The 19,348-nt window shown below is 40.2% G+C and overlaps 1 protein-coding gene across 3 annotated transcripts in view; it reads left to right on the forward strand.

Annotated features, from left to right (window-relative positions):
• Positions 1-19,348, forward strand: part of Sara (Smad anchor for receptor activation) — a 64,933-nt gene that overhangs the window by 2,515 nt on the left and 43,070 nt on the right. For all 3 annotated transcript variants that reach the window (XM_071593695.1, XM_071593696.1, XM_071593697.1), the window contains exons 3-8: positions 728-870; positions 3,651-4,863; positions 5,225-5,814; positions 12,610-12,754; positions 13,188-13,406; positions 16,652-16,753. In XM_071593695.1, the coding sequence (XP_071449796.1) occupies positions 728-870; positions 3,651-4,863; positions 5,225-5,814; positions 12,610-12,754; positions 13,188-13,406; positions 16,652-16,753 (2,412 nt within the window). The remainder of the gene's footprint in view (positions 1-727; positions 871-3,650; positions 4,864-5,224; positions 5,815-12,609; positions 12,755-13,187; positions 13,407-16,651; positions 16,754-19,348) is intronic.

Raw genomic sequence — 19,348 nt, forward strand, 5'->3', positions numbered from 1 at the left:
TCCAATCATGAGTGTGCTGGGCAACTATGTTAGCATGAAATCAGGTTGACTAATTTCAAGGTGGAGTTGATATTGTAATGGTAATCGTGTGCGGTAAATAGGTTATAAATATAGCCGGCCCTGGTGATGGCGGAGTAACGGCCTCGTCTGCCGACCCAGAGGTCGTGGGTTCTACCCGCCTAGGTGGTTTATCTTCCATCTAGGGCTTGGGTGTAAGTAATTGTCAAATTTTTATATCAATGTTCAGTCTAACGTAAAGGTCGAAGTGCTGTTTTCAGGCTAATGCAAAATAAATAAATGTTAGAATTAAAGTCACTGTAATCAACCTGAATGTTGGTGTTTGATAGGTGAAAGGTCACTGTTTACTTCATACTGATCATTATGAGAGATATGTAGTCTACACTTTATGACAGGATACATATTGCAAGTGTGGCCAAGTCCTTTCTCAGAGTGCGTGGTGGAACAAGAAATAAGTGAGAGGGGGAGGAAGCTTCCTGAAGCCACTCGAAATGAGGAACTTGGTATAGCTGGAAATGGAACAGCATTTATGAAGGTTCTAGATTCTAGATTTGCTTCAATATTGTTGGCACAGATTGATAAATGGAAGTTAGTCCAGTCCCACTGCATATCACCATACTGGTCGTACGGTGGTAATCACTTGCTCCCTGAGACTACTAATCAGGGCTTGATTAATAAGTATTGTAATGTAACTTCTTTGTAATTCCAGACAGGGCTGAGAGATTTGCAGCCAAGAACAGAAGTCCATTGGCAGCCAAGTCACCACAACTGCCATCACCCCAGCATCAACAAGCATATTTGGGAAGGTTGCGGGACAGCCGCAAGAGGGATTCTCGCTATGAAGGCTCAGAGGTAGGTGGACTAAAACTCCCTCTCACCCACAAACACACACATGCAAGGTGTATCCTGAAAGGTAATGCAATTGAATTTTCCACTCCGCTGCTATTGCTCAGAGTGGGATTGAACCACTTGGAGTTGGTGGGGAGGGAGTGGGGGCACTACGCTTTGTTGCAAAACCAGTCTCAGTGCTCACTGTTTCAGTACACACTGCTCAGTGTGTATTGAAATGTTCCAGATTGTTACTGAAGATTTAGCGATGAGGAAAATGTGTGCCAAGCTCATGCCCAAGGTGTTGTCAGGTGACCAAAAGCTCCACCGGGTTGAAATTTCAAGTGAACTTTTGCAATTTATCGAAAATGGACCTGATTATTTTGACAACGTCATCACTGGTGATGAAACCTGTGTTTTTTAATATGATCCAGAAACAAAATGCCAAAACTCTGAGTGGCACACCGACCAGTTCCCCAAGCCCAAAAAGGCAAGAATGAGCAAATCAAAAGTGAAAACAATGCTTGTTGTCTTTTTTGACAGTAAAGGAGTGGTCCATGAGGAGTTTGTTCCTCAAGGACAGACAGGTAACGCTGCCTGCTATGTGGATGTGCTGTAAAGATTCCAAAAAAGGGTCATCAGGAGGAGAAAAGACATCTCTGCTACCTGGCAACTCCATCACGACAATATATCTTGCCACAATGAGCTACAAGTCTGTGAGTTCCTGGCCAAAAACCAATTACCAACGCTGCCCCACTCCCACTTATAGTCCTGACGTCGCCCCAGCAGTCTTCTTTTTGCTCAAGTTCCAAGAAACTGTGGGAGATGCCATAACAGTAACTTTTAACAGAGTCATCCACTAATATGCATTTCATTGCAACAATTTCAGAGTGTAAAAATCATTCTCCTTCACTTGGATGAAAACCTGGATCCCTCAATGTCTGGCCGAGCACTTTAGCCAGTTAAGCTATTGAGGTGTCCTCTTAAACTCTGAAATTTTGGGGGTTATGAAGGAACAAGATGTTGTGAGGAAATGTTTCCTTGGATTAAGGCAGCCCTGAAAGGAACCCATTTTTTGTCTAAATAAGAGATCCAATCAGCCGTGTCGAAGATCTTGCAAGAAGTCCCCGACGATGCATTCCATGGTGCATACCGGTCATGGCAGAGTCACTGAAAAAAATGTGCAGAGGCCTAAGTAAATACTTTAAAGAATTTTAAGTGTTTGAGCAAATCTGTTCAATAAATTACTTTAAAAAAAATTGCATTACCTACGGAACCCGTTCTGTGCATATAATGGTGGTGGACTGGAAATTCAACCAGAGGCAATCGATGAGGTGTCTTCAATTTCTTATTATGTATGGTAAACTTCTGGTTAAGATAGATTATGGATTGACACACTGACTAACCTGGGCAATGAAAGGTCTGGTGCTTGTGCATGTGTGCTGAATAAATTCATCAGGGGATTGTTTCCACAGAGTCATCTTCTCCATCTCTCCTGATGGATTAATGACTGACTGACCTTATTTGTGGGCTTTGAATGCTGTCCTTTCAATTTTAGGAGCCCCTCATATTCAAGCCTGTACCTTGGCCTCCTTGGGGAAAACTGCCTTTCCAGTTAGCCCCTGCGATTTATCCTCTAGGATAAATATATATTTCTTTTCTGGCCACATCATGCATTCATTGAAACATTAATCTCCTCTATGCTTTCCCTTCTCTCTCCATCAGCTCAATCAATTCTACCTCAGAAATCACTTGCCTCGGTATTAATATATCTGTTACCACTCAAAAAATCCTCAGCTCTGCCTATAGAAAAGGAACTAATAAACAACAATAACTCTCCTACACCAGCTGTCGCCCTTTGCACACTAAATGCCCTTTTTCATACTTACTCTCTGCCTGCGGTTATCGAATTTTTAATATCCAGAACCCCCTTGATAGTTTTCTCACCAACCTCCATAATTCTTTCCTCCACCTCAGTTAACCCTAGTGGTTACCTCACACACCCTCTCCATTAGCGCAACATGCGAGGAGTATTTTAAACTTGTAATTATTGCTAAAAAATAGTCAAGATGGAAACTTAATTTTCATTTGTAATTCTTTAGACTTCTCTACATATTCACCATCCAGAGTTCTACATTTCTCCCTGTGTTTCTTGATATTTCAATGGATGTCATTTTAGAACTCAGCAGATTGCATTCAAAACCATAGTTCCAATTCTTGAATGAAATGATTAGTCTTGTCAAATCTCCTAGTCGGTGTAAAATTTGGAGATTGACCTGTACACAAGATCAACCTCTACATGACCCTTGATAAATATATCACCGAATAACACATTTCATTCCTTAACAGTGGATACTCAGTCCCTCGTAAGTAAAAAAATCCCTAACACTTTCACTCTCATAAACTGAACCTTGACATTAAATTGCTTTCCCCCTCTATTTGGGCATGTTTTATCCCAGGAATTCAGTCTCTGAAGCATGTCCTCAAGGACATTTTTCCCATTCCTAATATCCTGAAAACAATGGCAGAAACACGACTTGAATGTCCCTTTTTATTTTGAAGTGACTCGCCAATCTATTTGATCTCTCGCAAACAATTAAACCTCATTCTAAATCCTCTTTTACATGTACATATATTTATTTATTATCTCATTTCATTGTATTTATTGTTGTCTGAGGTATGGCTTTCAAGTGTAGCATGCTATTTCCCTGAAAAAACTGCTTTGGCCAGTAGACTGCTGTTGATAATTTTACACTTATTTATGTGATTAATAACAAATCTTACATCTATCTTTTCCTTTCCAGCGACTGCGACGCATCAACCTTTTAGATGCTGACTTTGCCCCTGACCCCATCCCAACCCATGTACACTTTGGTGGTGACCAGGCGAACAGCACATCCACCGATGGCCCCTTCCACCCTTCGCAAGTGGTGGCAGCTTCCCCTTCCCACAGTCCCCTCCCTCTTCCTGTGGCCAATGGCGAATCAGGAGAGGAGGCCTTCAATGATGGTGATGCTGTTGTGGTCCATTCTAGTCCTGTGGGCTCCCCACCCACCGACCCTGTGGTGGGATATGGTTTTGTTTCCACTGCAGTGGAATCCATTGCCCCCTGTGCAGAGGAAGGAGCAGAGCCAAGTGAAGGTGATTCTGTACAGGATGATGCTGAAATGGCTGGGGTTGTGCCAGACACCCCAGAGAGTGACTCAGAATGTGCCCAATGGAAACCCACCTCTCTGGAAACGGATGGATGTTCCAGAGATGCTGGGTTTGAAAGCAGCTCTGAGGATGTTTTAAACAATGGCGGTGAGGGTACGGTGGAGATGCTTTTGCCGTCCGATTCAAACCGTCCAGTTGGGGAGAGTGTGGGTGTGCATGTGCCTTGCTCAGATGTTGTTGCTCCATCAGAAGCCCCATTTTTGCACCAGCCGCCTCCATTGTTAGAGGAGCCTATTAAAGTGGGGGGGGAGGAAGGCAGTGGTGTTGCAGATGAGGGCGAGCCGACTACAGTGGCTGAGATAAGGCCAGTCAGGTTCCAGGTAGATGAAGAACTGAGTGATGCAGAGTTTGCTAAGTATCTTGAGGAGTTGGAGGGTGAGGTGGGGAAGAATTTGGCTGTGGATGGGACCGTGGGCCAGTCACTGTGTCCAGGAGTGGAGGGAGAGGAGGAGGAGGAGGTGGCAGTGGGTATTGTGGTGGTCGCTGAGGGGGAAGTGATGAGGACAAAGTCGGAGGATTGTCGGGAGGAGGCATGGGAGGAGGAGGGCAGCGGCAGTGCCTTGTTGGATGGTGCTACATCCACCCCTATCGCTCCCCAACTGGAGCCCTCCCTGGGCAGTGCGGGAGAAGAAGAAGGCAGCCCTCCCTGTGTAGTGGAAGGGCAGAAAGTTGCCGAGCAGGGCAGGGCAGGCCCATCAAGGCCCGACTCACTTCCCCTTGGAGACATGGTGTCAGGGTGTCACTCAACAGCTCTGATGGAAGAGGATGATGACAGTTCAATCCCGATCCCACTCGTCATTGGTGAGTATTGGTGCAAAGTACCTTCTTGAGGGAAACTGTTAACTAATAATGAGAATGAAACTGGCACCAGAACTAAATAACATGGAATCAATCTTTCACTGGTTATGAATATTAATAATTGATTATCATTTGTTGACACATCTGACTATATAATAGTTGATCAGTGCTCAAGCACCCTCAAGTACTTGCAAATCATAAAGGCAAGGAAAAGGAGGAGAATGAAGTAGATAGTGAGGTATTCTGAATTACAGATGACTGCCTACTTGGATCCTATATACCAAAAAAATGAACATGTGGCCCACTAGGGCCACATGTTCATTTTTTCTTCTAGCTCCTAAAGGAAGTGTTTCCTTTCCCTCAGGTCCACCAGGGGCGACCCCTGCCAACCCCAGGCCCCCCTCAGGCATAGCAGAACATGAGCCAGTCACCAGGGTCCTTGAGTCTACATCAAATACCCCCCTCCCCCCAACCAAGGTTGCTGCTGCTGCTAAAGATGAGCATGATGTGGGTGGCACCTCATCTCCCCCAGAAAATGAAGTTGTTGGTGCCCTCTCGGCCCCTGCAAAGGCTGAAGAGTCACCATCATCATCAAGTGGTGGGCAGGGCGAGGGAGTTGTGGGTGGGAGTGCGGAGGCATTGCCAGCTGATGACAATGAGGATGGAGATGATGAATCATTGAGCCCAGCCTCAGACTTGGTGACGAGGCACATTGAGGCTGATGGTACTGGTTTGGTGTCTGCATTGGAGGGGAGTTCAGTTGCCTCAGGGATACCACAGTTGGTATCAGATGTTGAGGCTGTCGAGGAGTCAAGGCTGAGCCATGGTTCGACGCTGGCACTTGGTGATGTGGCTCCCTTCTGGGTCCCCGATGCAGATGCACCTGCTTGCATGCTGTGCATGGCAAAATTCACGTTAATCAAGCGGCGCCACCACTGCAGGGCTTGTGGGAAGGTAATTACTATTGTGTTCTGAATGGTGGGGAAGGGGATATTTTGTTGCTAGCTGTAATCTTAGTTTCGAGTTATGGTAGTTACCTGTTGGCTATCCCTAAGGGAAGAGTTATAGGCCCTCTGCGATTCCTTATACAGTAATAATAATAAAAATGTGACGTTAAGGTTAATGAGCCTTTATAGACCAAATATATTTTTTACAAATAGACCAGTCTCCTGAGAATTTGCATCCTTCGCAATAGAGAGTAAACTTCTTAAAGATGATTTGCCTTTGTCCAGCTCCCTTTAAACAAAATATTACCAACCTCAAACCAAGTGAAAGGTTGTAACACATTAATAGAAATGGAGTCATGCAAAAACAGAATGCCGTGTTGGATACAGTTTCATTGCATTTCCAGCCACAGTAAAAGAAATTCATGTAATAGCTGGCTTAAGCATGGTCAGCCGTAATCCGGAATGTAACATTTTTAATGGAAATCATAGCTCTAATCATCAAAATGAAATTTATAAATATACTGAGGGTTGAAAGAAAAACCCCAATATTAAGATTACCAGATGTAGAAAATGTGCCTCTGCACAAGTAAAAAATGACCATGTATAGAGTTCATATGAAGTTCCTACTTTTATCTGATGGCAAAGAATGACATTTTTGCCAATAGGTTTAGAAAAAAATGTTAACATTTGCAATAACTTGGTGTAACTATAAACTGGAGAGAAATTGAATTTTTGATAGTATTTATGTCATACATATGTTGGAACAGAAAACCAATAGAATTATCTCAACCAAACAGCTGATTTTGATATTACTAACAAAACTAAGAAAGACCAGATACCTAATGACCTCATAGTTTTTAGTGAAATTTGCAAAAGAATATGAAATTGGCAATGTCTCTATGAGAGGAAATAAAATCTTGAACCAAATATCATGTCCTTGCACACCAGTAATAATCATGTCATCCACATGGAAATTGTCATAATCAATGTGTAAATTATAAAAGTTGCAAGTCTAAACCCTTGAAATATTCATTGAGCATAATAATATTGCAATGCAACAATTTCAGAGTGTAAAAATCATTCGCCTTGACTGCGATAATTTTTAAAAATAATATTGAATAAAATGTTAGGAGAAGCATAGTTAACATAGAGGGAACAACGGGTAGAATGTTACTGCAGTGGAACCGACAACCTTGGTCATTTTCCAGGCATACGTGTCACCAAGTAATCAAAAAAGAAGTGGGTAGGGTATGCGATCAGGTAGAAAATATATTAAGTTAGGCTAGCAAGCTTGAATATAGAGGGAGAATATGGCATAACTGACAATAGCTTAGGCCCAGGCATGCTTTACATCAGCACAGAAATGGCATCAATGGAATTAAAAACAAATACGCTCTGGAGGATGAAATTCCCATGAAACTACTGAGAAGTTGAGAAAATCCAAGGGGAAGAACTTTTAGAGGCTAATTCATAGAATTTCTGAGGGATAAATTTAGCTAGAAAATTTTGTCAGATCAGTCTCATTCCAAGAAAAGGGGAAGGTAGTCATACGAGAGGACTGTAGATCAATGGGTTTGACTTTGCATGAAGCTAAAGTGGTTTTCAGGATCATCAATAAGAGGATGGAGACCAGGGCAAATGATTACTTAGGGGATGATTAGTTTGGGTTCAGGAAGGTTAGAGGCACCCGTCTCTCCTCTTCCCCTCTCTCTAGTGTTCTTTTGGAAGTCCTACAAAGTATTGTGTACAGCCACAATCGCTTTCTGAATAGATGGAAAACATTGACCAGCAAGGAAACTTAAGTTGTTGGAAGAGGTGGTAATCTTGAGGGAGCCAAATCCAGAGAATAGGGTGAATGTTCCTATGCTTCATTGTGCATATCCCTCAATTTTCATATGGTCAGGACACTTAGTCAGTGGGTGAATTGTTCGTATGGAAAATTTTCTTTTCCCCTGCAAGCTAGGTCTGCTTCCATGGATTTCTGCATGAAGTTCATAGTAATCCCCAGTTATTTTTTTTTACCTTTTTCTAGATAGTTGATCAAGAGATTTCCTTTCGCATCCCAAAAAACTGATGCCATGACCTTTCCCGCCTAAGGCACCATCACCTTCTTTAGAGCTGAAGAACCGGCCTCTATACACTGCTTGGATTGTTCTTTCGATTCTAGGATGTAATGGCGAATATATTTTTAATTCATTATCACACATTGATGCAGAAAATCACTCTTATATTATGTCAAATGCACCAAGCACTGTTTGGGAAGTGTTGTCCAAATAAATTTTTGATCCACAGTGAGCATGTGCAGCACCCATCTTGTGCAAAGCTTTTGTCATTTTGCAATTCCCCAAGCAAAATGTTACCTGTTCATTCTTTTGATATCCCTACAGTATTAGCAATTCCATGCACCCTCGTATACTGATCTTCCAAAATCATATTGCATACTCCGGTGTTGTTGCCCTTTTCAGATGTCCTTCATGTGGATCATCTTGGAGGCTTTCATCCATATTTAAACACTAAATTCTCACAAAACCACTCAAAGTTTTATTAGGGTGACCAATTAGGTGAAGAAATGAATACAGAAAAACAGTTGCCACCTACCCAGCTCACAAACAGACTGATCACAACAGACAAAGTTTAGTAAACTCTGCAGGGTGTTCAAACCTCAATATTATTACTAAATCTTAACACAGCAGTGCAGGCGTGTAAAATTACTTATCCATTGGTCAATCCAGATTGCTTTCATGAATTCACCTTTATTTAGTGTAGCGGTCCTCCCTGTTGATAATACTTAATTTGCCCTGGTATTCCTAAAGAGGCATTTTTTCAATCCTTTTAGAGCATGGCACAATTCAGAGCATTGTATTGCTTCCTATGCCGGCTAACTCTGCATCACACTTGTTGGCAAATGGCCTCGCTAACTCCATAAGCAGGGTTATTTATGCACTAAGGCAGGAGAAAAAGAAAAAAGCGGTGTCCTTTACAGGAGAGAAAAGGAATGTTATTCCAGAGTGAGTAAGACACTTCATCAATTAAATTTACTGAAATTTTTATGTGGCATAGGATGCAAATCAATAATATTGCATAAATAAAGAACAAGTTAATGACTGGAAGGAAAATAAGTCCCTTGGAATGAAAAGAAAAAGGGAATCATAGGTAGGGGAAGTCAATGATTTCATGTAAAAGTGTTTAAGTGTGTAAATGCGAAGAAGCTGCCAGTAAGTAGACACTAGCTGCCAATGAAGGATCATCAGATGGTGATCGAGTTAAGCACAGAGAACCTTTTGGCCAGAAATGGGTAGCTTTACTGTTTTAGAAAATGCCTTTTTCCTTAACATTTCAGTTTTAGCTGTGTGAAGTGATTGAGGTGACGTTAATGAAATGGATGTTGAAGATTGCAAATTCCTAAAACATTTCTATTGGAGGATTATCAGCCATCACCAGAGTGAAGGATGAGTCCTCCCTCCCCCACCCTGCCAACCTCATGGCTGCCTAAAAATGGCATGATGCAAACACTAAGTGCCCCGACCTTTCATTACTTTCTCTGACTGCTGAAAACAGATATCAAACTTTGTTCCCTTGAGCAGGCTTCATAATTAGAGTGAGGGAATTTCACATGGAAGTAGTTTGTTGTGAATTAATGAAGTGCCATGATGGAGTGGTTAACTAAATATTTTATTCTGCTTAATTTTTAGGGAGTATTACATACTGTGTTACAGTTTTTTTCTTTAAGATAATTATTTAGGCGATATCTGCAACTTTTGTTGTTCCGTCAAAGTCAATGCTAAGTTGTTATTTCTAGAGAGATGTCATAATATTCCCTTGGTTGAACAATGTTAGATGATACTTTTGTGTAGAGAGGTCTGTCCAATAAATACGCAAACTAGTGCAATCTGGGGGCCATCACACTGGCTATATCCCCGCCCACTAGCAGTGCTAGTTGCCTGAAATCCAATGAGCCATCTGTGCTTGGCAGATCATCGAGCTGTGCTAATGGTGCCTGTTATGTTAGTTTCTGTTGTCCTTCTTTTATTGTTTGTCAAAAATGGAAATTGACGAAATCACGGAGCAACAAATCAACATAAAGTTTTTTGGTGAAGTGCGGTAAAAGTTATCAAGAAATTTCTGAAATAGTGACAGCCATTTATGGTGATAATAATTTGAAGAAAGCATCAGTTTTCAAGTGAATTAAGCAGTTTGAATATAGCCGACAAGATGCCATGATGAAAGGTGGAGACGACCTTCAACTATCTGTGTTGACAACAACATTGATCGTGTGCGGTCCCTTGTCCTTACCGATTGTCAAAAAACTGTCCGAATGATAGATGATGAACTGAATTTAGGAAAATCAACAGTGCACACTATTTTAACTGAACATGATCGATGGATCCTTCACTATGACAATGCACCTGCACATCCAGCATTGATTGTTCAACAGTTTCTGGCAAAAAATTCAATCACCATCCTTGACCATCCTCCTGATTTGCCAGATTTTGCCCCCTACGACTTTTTCCTATTCCCAAAGTATGAAAATGTGATGAGGGGACATCACTGGGAAGATGTGGTCACAATAAAGCAAGTAACGACGAGAAAACTAAAAAGCCTAACTGTTGAGGACCCCTAAGGGTGCTTTAAACATTGGAAAAGAAGATGGAATAAGTGCATAGCAACGAATGGAGAGTACTTTGAAGGGGACAAAATCGATGTCAACTAAATTCTTTAAGATAGTGTTAATGGCCTCAGTTCGCGTATTTATTGGACAGACCTCGTATGTTCTAATTGCTGACTCATTCAGTTGCAGTATTGATTTTCACTTGCTAGAGATGTCCATTCCATCAAAAGTACAAGGATTTTACGAAAAGCTTCTGACCTTAACATGATGGTGGCAGCACTCTTCAACAAAAGTTGGGGAATGTATTTGAATATGCATTGAAAGTTCCTCACCAACTATTCAGCCATTTTAGACTCTTTTGTTGTTTGACAATTGTTTGAGTGAGCTGTTGTGAGGATTTTTGTGACAGTGGAAAAAGTTGAGTATTGAGCTGTCATTAAATATTTGTTTTTGAAAGGCAAAGTATACCTACGCAAATCAAAAGTGTGTGTGACGTGCCATAGTCCACGAGGTTAAAGCCAGCTTATTTTTACCTTTTCCGCATGACCCCGAATGCCTGTGATATTGTATGTACAATATTTCTTCTCAACATCTTGTTCCTTTAAAGCCCCAAAAATTTCAGAGTTTAAGAGGACACCTCGATAGCTAACTGGCTAAAGCACTCGGCTGGACATGGAGGGATCCGGGTTTGAATCCTGGTCAAAACAAATGATTTTTACGCTCTGAAATTGTTGCAATGAAATGCATATTAGTGGATGACTCTGTTAAAAGTGACTGTTGCGGCATCTCCTGCAGTTTCTTGGATATGCCTCACAATGCCATAGATGACAGTTCTTCTTGTTAACTTCTTGAACCACGCCTGGCTCCTCTCTAAATAATTATTCAGCCATTGATGATCATGACATCTTATTAACAAGGTCAGTGAAAATCACTTTCCCCTTCTCACACATTATATTCTTGTTAATGGTGTCGCATTGCAATTGCTTTTCGTTTATGCATATGAGAAGTAACGTTTCAACATCGTTGAGAATTCGTAACTGTTGCGTAGATACTCTTGTCACTCTATTTGATTTTGTCTCCTTAGTCTTGTCAGTGTTCTTGAAGGAAAGGCTATTTGTTGATGTGTGTACTAGATCAGCCATGCTCACACCTTGTTCGCAATTGTCAATGATTTTACTTTGCATTTCTACTGTTATTTTTTTTATTTTTATTCTCTTATGGCTTTCTTCTTACGGATTATTCTTCAGTGTCAACTTCAAAACTATCCACAAAATATAATTAAACCTGGACAAAAAAATCACTAATAATATCAATGCAACAATTTCAAAGTGTAAAGACATGCCCCTTGACTGGGATAAAAAAAAGCCCCAAAATTTCAGTTTAAGAAGACGCCTCGGTAGTTTAACTGGCTAAAGCACTCAACTGGACATTGAGGGATCTGGGTTCGTATCCCAGTCAAGGCGAGTGATTTTTACACTCTGAAATTGTTGCATTGAAATGCACATGACTCCATCAAAAGTTACTGTTGCGGCATCTCCCGCAGTTTCTTTGGAATTCACTTATAATATGTTTGAACCCAAGTTTGGAAAAATGTGTGACCACTAGCGACGCTAAGATGCTAGAGACCAACGGTGTAACAGCAGGCATGCAATGAATCTGGATTTCTTTCTCCTCATCACTCTTCATGCAAAAAGTCCCTCGTTAATGGAGTTGTTTTTGGGACCAATATTTTTGCTCATTATGTGAATTACCTGCTGTGGAAGGTGCTTATTAAGCAAGGTTCGACTGTATTTGGAATGTGAAAAAAGTATAGCATCACTGGAAAAGGGTATCAATTAAAAGTAGGCTATGTTGAAAAATGAAGAGAAATTTGAATAAAAAAATCTTATTTATTCGTTAAGAGTGAAATTGTTCAAACTACTTTGGTACATGCCACCTTTCCAATGAGCCTCAGTGTGAATATGTTTGATTTTCTTCGTGCAGTTCTTTTCTGGAAAGATACCATTAACTCTGCCACAATGCTTATCACATGCTCTTATTCATATTTCACTGTGGTTTTCAATGTGCTTTAATGCATTTTAGCTTGCTTTTATCAGCCTTATAACTGGAAGTGTAGCTTGAGCTAAAGGACCCTGGGTAATGCCATCCAATCTCATTGTAATTCTTACCTATTGGGTTCTCTCTTGTCTGCAGGTGCTGTGCTCCAAGTGCTGCAGCTCAAGGGCTCGCCTTGCGTATATGGATCATTCTGAGGCAAGAGTTTGTGCGCCGTGCCAGAGCATAATCCAGGAGGCAGCTGCCACACCATTGGCAGGAGGACAGTCTATCCCAAGTTCTGGTGAGTCAGTCCCATTCATTGTGAGCTCAAGGCAGTTGGCATAGGCTAGAGATAGCCAATATTAGATGTATTGTAAACTTTGTAGTTCTCAATCAATGCTCTTTATTTCTTTGATGGAGGCAAAAATTGCTATAACTGCTTTTCCTTTTTCCCTTATTATTTAACTTGTCTTTGGTTGAAGACCAATTGGTGGGTAACAATGGTTGGGAACACTTGAAACCAATATAGTACATTCATCCTCGGACACATCAAGCATCAGACCATAAACTAATTGCATATTTGTGGTGCGAATGATGTCAGTCATAGAGTTACCTAAAAATGAAAAAAAATAAATGCTAGCAAGGGAGAGTTTCTAGAGAGTAGCTAGAAAGACAGAGGAAATTTCTATAGTGGTGCTCATCACCTCTCTGCCATTGGCCATATGTGTTTGCAGGCCGTGGGCAAGGTGGCGGGTCATCGCAGGAGCCACAGGATGACCTTATATCTGTGGACCCATCATCGCCACGGAGGCGGCCGGGTGCTGCGGGCCGCCCTGACCCCAACAACCCGATGGAGTACTGCTCGACGGTGCCTCCCCTGGAGCAGGTGGGCGAGAGAGCCAGGGCTCCTCCACCCTCCGTGATGGTGCCTGTCGGAGTGCTCAAGCGTGAAGGTGAGAGTCTCGGGCACAGGATGAAACACCGCAATCAAACAAGACAGACTTGCTACTCTAATCCATGGCTCTATGATTAGGTGTGCGGTTGTTAGTATAGTTGCAAGAAAGATAAATAAAATGAATAAAAATTATGATAGGAAAATATGTTCAACCTACGTATTAGAATGTGGCAATCCATCAGATGATTACTTGAATGTTTACAATATGTGTGTATACATGTGTTCATCAGTAAATTCTATTTTTATCGAGATTTGGGAATATTTTAATTCTTCAATCAGTATCGTTGGGCTGGCTTTATTGGGCGCTCTCCCTTATCCTTCCATCGGCCTTATGCCAATTTGCATCTGTGTTTCTGACTTCTTCAAGGTGCCTATCTCATATCTCAGGTGCCTTGCTCTGTAGTTATTTCTTATTCTTTTTTCTGTTTAATGATTGTCTATATTAGGGTTTTCTGCTGTTTAATAAGGTTGTCCTTACAGCAGAGTCCTGTCATAATGATTATCATGATATAATTAGGAATGGTAGAACTGCACAATATCATATGTGGATCAGTTGCCTTGTAAAAATTAAGTTTTAATGGTCTTATTTTATCAACCTTTTTGCCATTGACCTATTGCAGTGTAACTCAGATATCCAGTATTCATGTAAATGACAAGTATTGAGCTGTAGACCTCGAGAACTAAGTTTCTGTGAAGGATGTTCAATAAAGATTGATCATAGATGGTTTATTTTAATCATTCGTGCATTGAGCAAAAAAATGAAAAAATACTTAATCACATTAATGATCAAAATTTCTTCAATCAGTATTTCATTTAAGAAAAGAGTTTTAGAAATGGTTCTAGTATTTAGTTTATAAGGAATTATCATGTGCATATGAATGCTGTATTTTATTTTTTGTTGCTACATAATTGCATAATTATTGTGATTTTTTTTAAACATTGGTGGATTTGTTATCAAAATGGCCTGAGCCCAAGTTTTGATGTTACTAGATTAAATAAAAGTGCTATAACGAATAACTCGGAAAAAATATGTTTTTGGAAAGCAATTTTCAGCTAACATTAGCTTTTGCAAGAATAGGATGAAAATATTCACATGGGAGCTTAGAGATGCAAAAGTGATCTGAAAAGTTCTTGGCCAGATGATGAAAATGACCATTTATGTTTTCAAAAAAGTTTTATTTTCAATATAATCACCCTTAATATTAATACATTTAATCCAATGGTATTCCATTGCCATTATCCTGTCTCTCTAGTATTCTTCCAGAAGTTCTGTTAAGTATTAGTCTACAGCCACAATTGCTTCTTAATTGGACAAAAATTATTGACCAGCAAGGAAAATTGTGTGTTTTCAGAAAAGGTAAAAGTCAGAGAGAGCCAAATCCAGGAAATAAGGTGGATGATCTAGCACTTCATTGTGCAAATCCCTCATTTTCACATCGGCAGAACACTTTCGTGAGCAGGTGCATTCTTCTAATGAAAACTGGTTTATTTCCTCTGCAAGCAGGGTCTGCTTTCATGAATTTTTACATCCAGTTTCTTAGATGGTGGGAATAGAACTCCCTCCCTAGTTATTTATCTTTTTCGAGATATGCAACAATTTCAGAGTGTAAAAATCATTCGCCTTGACTGGGATCCCAGTCAAGGCGAATGATTTTTACACTCTGAAATTGTTGCATTGAAATGCACACTAGCGGTTGACTCTGTTAAAAGTTACTGTTGCGGCATCTCCCGCAGTTTCTTTGGAACTTTTCGAGATAGGTTATTAACAGAATTCCTTTTGCATCCCAAAAAACTTACGCCATGACCTTTCCCGCCAATGGTGCTCCCTTTGCCTTCTTCAGAACTGAAGAACCAGCCTCTGTACACTGTATGGATTTTCTTTACCATTCTGGTGTGTAATGGCGATTCCACGTTTCATCCATTGTCAAATAACTATGCAGAAAATCACTCCTGTTTTTCATGTGCCAAGCACTGTTTTGTAAGTGTCGCCTGTATGCATTTTGATCCACAGTAAGCATGTGCAGCATCCATCTTGTCGAAAGCTTCCTCTTGTGCAATTCCTCTTGCAAAATCTAACCAATTCATTCTTTTGATATCCTCACAGTATTAGCAGTTTCATGCCCCTTTGTACATTAATCTTCCTAAATCATATTGTGCACTTTTTGGATGATTTCTGGTGTGGTCGCACTTTCTGTACGTCCTTCATGTAGGTGATCTTAAAAGTTTTCATGGCCAACATTTTCTCACAGTGGATATTGAAGGAGAAGAGTTTCCAGACACATTTGCAATCCTCAAGTCAATTTACATTGGCATTACACCTCCTTTTTAAGAAGAAGTTTATCCCTGTATAACGCTCAAATTTTTCCCTTTCTAAGAGCACATGCTCCTTAACCAATTCGAATGACTGTCTAGAGCAAACTGCTGAATGGATTGGCCGGCAATTTCATGTGGTAACTATTCACAGTTGTGACCACATGAGAGAAAAAAAATCATGTGAGCAGTGATGCTTTCTGTGGGCAAGGCCAAGAACTTTCAATAAATGAATTATTCTCATTGTGTGAGGTTCCACTGTAATTTGCAGGAAATTTAAGGCTTAATGCATGACCATATTGCTTCCATGAAACTGTGACCCATTGTCTGTGAAATAAGAAAGTTTAAAAGTACCAATAAGATTGCTTCTCTCCTCTTACTATTAAAATACATTCCTTGGATCTTGGAGATAACTGCTCTTGGTAGCATCTGTTCCTCATTGAGGCAGCTGCAAAGAATCTGACCTCTGTTGGCTAGTCATTTGAGTAATGGTGTCACATTCACACAAACAAATACAAAATATAAACTAAATAATAATCATTTCATAGGCATTCACATTTATATTTTATTCTATCAAATTATAAATTTTCTCGATAAGAATGCATAACTATTTACAGCCAATAATTTGAATCAGATTGATTGAAATTTTGATATTCCAGTCTGTACATCATCACTAAGACAATGGTAATGCCTAAGCGAAGGAATATTTATTTTTGAGGTTAACTGCAGATACTGTTGAGGCACAATAGAATTCTCATTGCCAAGTGTTGAGGTTGATATAAAGACAATGTGTGCCAAGCAATTGTAATGAGTTTTGGTCTTTAAATGTTCATGCAGCATGTGCGTGTGTTTGTGGTTTGTTGGTTCCCTGTATTGTTGTCCAGAGGAGGGGGAGTTATTCTCATCTGTGCTCTTGTCTCTTTCTCTGTTCAGGCAGCAGCAGCTCTCGGTCTAAAGGCGAGGTGAAGCAGGTGATGTTCAGTGATGGTATTCGGCCGGGTGGTGAGCTGTCTGACCTTGACATATCTCCCAATGGTAAGGTGACAGGAGAACACATACTCCTCCAACTTTCCCCCTCGTCCTACTTTTTTAAATTTTGTTTTATTTTAAAATTAGTGAAAATAATCAAAATTTTAATCTAATGGCAGTTAAATACCTTAATATACATTAGATAAATTAACTCAGAATTCTTTAATTTTAGAATAAAATTGTGTTAATTTCTTTCTTTAAAGGAAGAAACCCTCACAATCAATCATAAAACATACATGATTCATGATTGATTCAATGAAATCAAATCATGTTTTTCCCTTAACTGCCATAGTCAGCCACTACTTTCAGTGAAGTTCTCAGCAGACAAGTATTTGGCAAGTTTCCCATGCTTTGTCTTGTAAGCCAGTTCCATACACACATACCATCCAAAGATGGCCTCCTCATATCTTTTATCCTCCAGTTACCTTATAATATACTAAACCTATCATTCCATTTTGTGGAACCTTTATTCCAGCCTTACTGCAAATAAATGGGCATTACCCTTCTGTTTTTCCAGTTTGAATGTGTAAAGCAACACGAAACTCCCTATAAAAACTTTAGTGTTTTATTTCTCAAAAAACTTCACCTTGTTCAGTGCTCAAACTTACATGCTTTCTTTTACCTCTAATATAGCTATCCTAGGAATCTGCCTGTTTATTAATTTTAATTTAGTGAAACTTTTACTTTTTGTTCTTTTTTTCTATTTGGAGCAGTTTTTCCAACTACCTGAAATTAAGCCACATCTTATTGTACCAAGGCCAGGCCTGAAGGGTCATCTTCAGATTGAAGTGATTTCTAATGCATATTGCTTGCTGTAAGCATTTAATTTTTGTCCTTGAGAGTATTGATTGGCTCTGCCTAGGTGAGGTCTAATTATCCTTATTATCTAATGTTAGGCATGGTCGAAGTGACCCAGATTCTGCATTGTTTTCAGTGCTTCCCCCATGACTACAGGGAAATAGTGACATTCTCTTACCAGTGCCCCTGTCTTGTAATATTCTATGCTGGGTCATGATAAAGACCATGTGTTTTTAGCAGTTTCTCAGAGGAAGAATTGTGACTTTTCTTTGGCTCTATGGCCCTCCCCTCTGTGCCTCCAATGGCCTGGGAGATTATAGATGAGATTAAGTGGACATCAACTGCACAAGTAGTGAGGTTCCTACCTTCAACAGAGCCAGCAAATCAAAGTCACTAGCCTCTATATAACTATGTAAGTTCAATTCTTCTTGTATAAAAAAGTGGATAAAATAATATCAAAATAGGATTTGCCATTTCATTTGATTGGAGACTTGACTTTCTTCCGGCTCTGTTGAGGTCTTCTGCATTGATTGTTAAAACCTGGCATTTGTAGGGCTTTCACTTAAACTATATTATCTTAAGATATATTTTATGTATATTAAGAATGCCTATCAATTCGACCTACCAATTTCCACTTCTATCCAGCAGTCAAGAAACCATTCTATGAGATCTGTCTGGAACAGATCCAGCTATGCAATATTTTGAGAAAAATGGCCTACCTAGAAAATGGACGCCTTAGTTACCTTCGAAGTACTCCTGTCCTCAGACACTCACTTATCCCGTTGTCTCTCCCTTTATTCAAAACAATCTGCAAAATCCTTTTGAAATGGCCATCTTGGTCTCGTCTCTGTCTATTTTATGCCATCAAAATCCAGAATTTTGTGCTGAAGTTGCAAGGGACTTTCTCCAAGCCACAAACGATGACCCAGGTTTTTTAAAAAATGGTCATAACTGGAGAAGAGTCATGGCTTTATGGCTATGATCCAGAAACTAAAGCCCAGTCTTCCCAGCTGTCAGTTGACAATTTAAAGGAGAAGGCGCTTTTGACTATTCCGAAAAAGGACTTTGCTGATTGTTTTAAAAAGTAAAAGAAACACTGGGATAAGCGTGTGAGGTCCCTAGGGGAGTACTTTGAAGGAGACTAAGGCCTCATTGTTCTAAGTAGGCTGTTTTTCTCAAAATATTAAATTGCGGGATAGTGTCCGGGCAGACCTTGTACTCCCCAAATGCCCCATCCTGATAATAATCATTATTTAATTGATAGTGTAAGAAGGCATGCAGCACTTAAATCTTTTGGTCCTTTGGGCAGGCCCATGTTTAACTGGTCTGCCACTGTAACTGATGTTATGAATTCCTCACCAAATATGATTCCTATCTCCAGTTCTTTCCCTGCCTCTTTTATTATTTCCTCAGTATACGTGTATCAATTGAAAAGCATGGTTAATGGTGGACAACCCTATCTAACCCCTCTTTCTAATGCTGCCAAGCCCAACTCTTATCTGTCACTTCCTCATGAACAGTCTGAGACATTTACAAGCTGAGGGTACGTCCTTTATCCCTCCAATTAGCTGTAAGAATTAGGGCTCAGAAGTCATCAGAAACATTTCAAGATGAGGACAGTGTTTTACAGGGGTGTATGTGTCTGTAAGAGTACATTTTCCTGAAACTAGCCAATATGAAACCCTTGGACATCAGAATTTGGTTTAACCATAAGACTAAATTCCACTGCAGGTGGATTGACCCTTATTCAGGCAAGATGAGTCTGTGTGACTCGATTTGTTCTCTTTATGTATTTAATGACTC

The sequence above is a fragment of the Hetaerina americana genome, unplaced genomic scaffold (genome assembly GCF_022747635.1).
Source record: "Hetaerina americana unplaced genomic scaffold, ioHetAmer1.1.p SCAF_6, whole genome shotgun sequence".
In the NCBI taxonomy this organism is placed as follows: domain Eukaryota; kingdom Metazoa; phylum Arthropoda; class Insecta; order Odonata; family Calopterygidae; genus Hetaerina; species Hetaerina americana.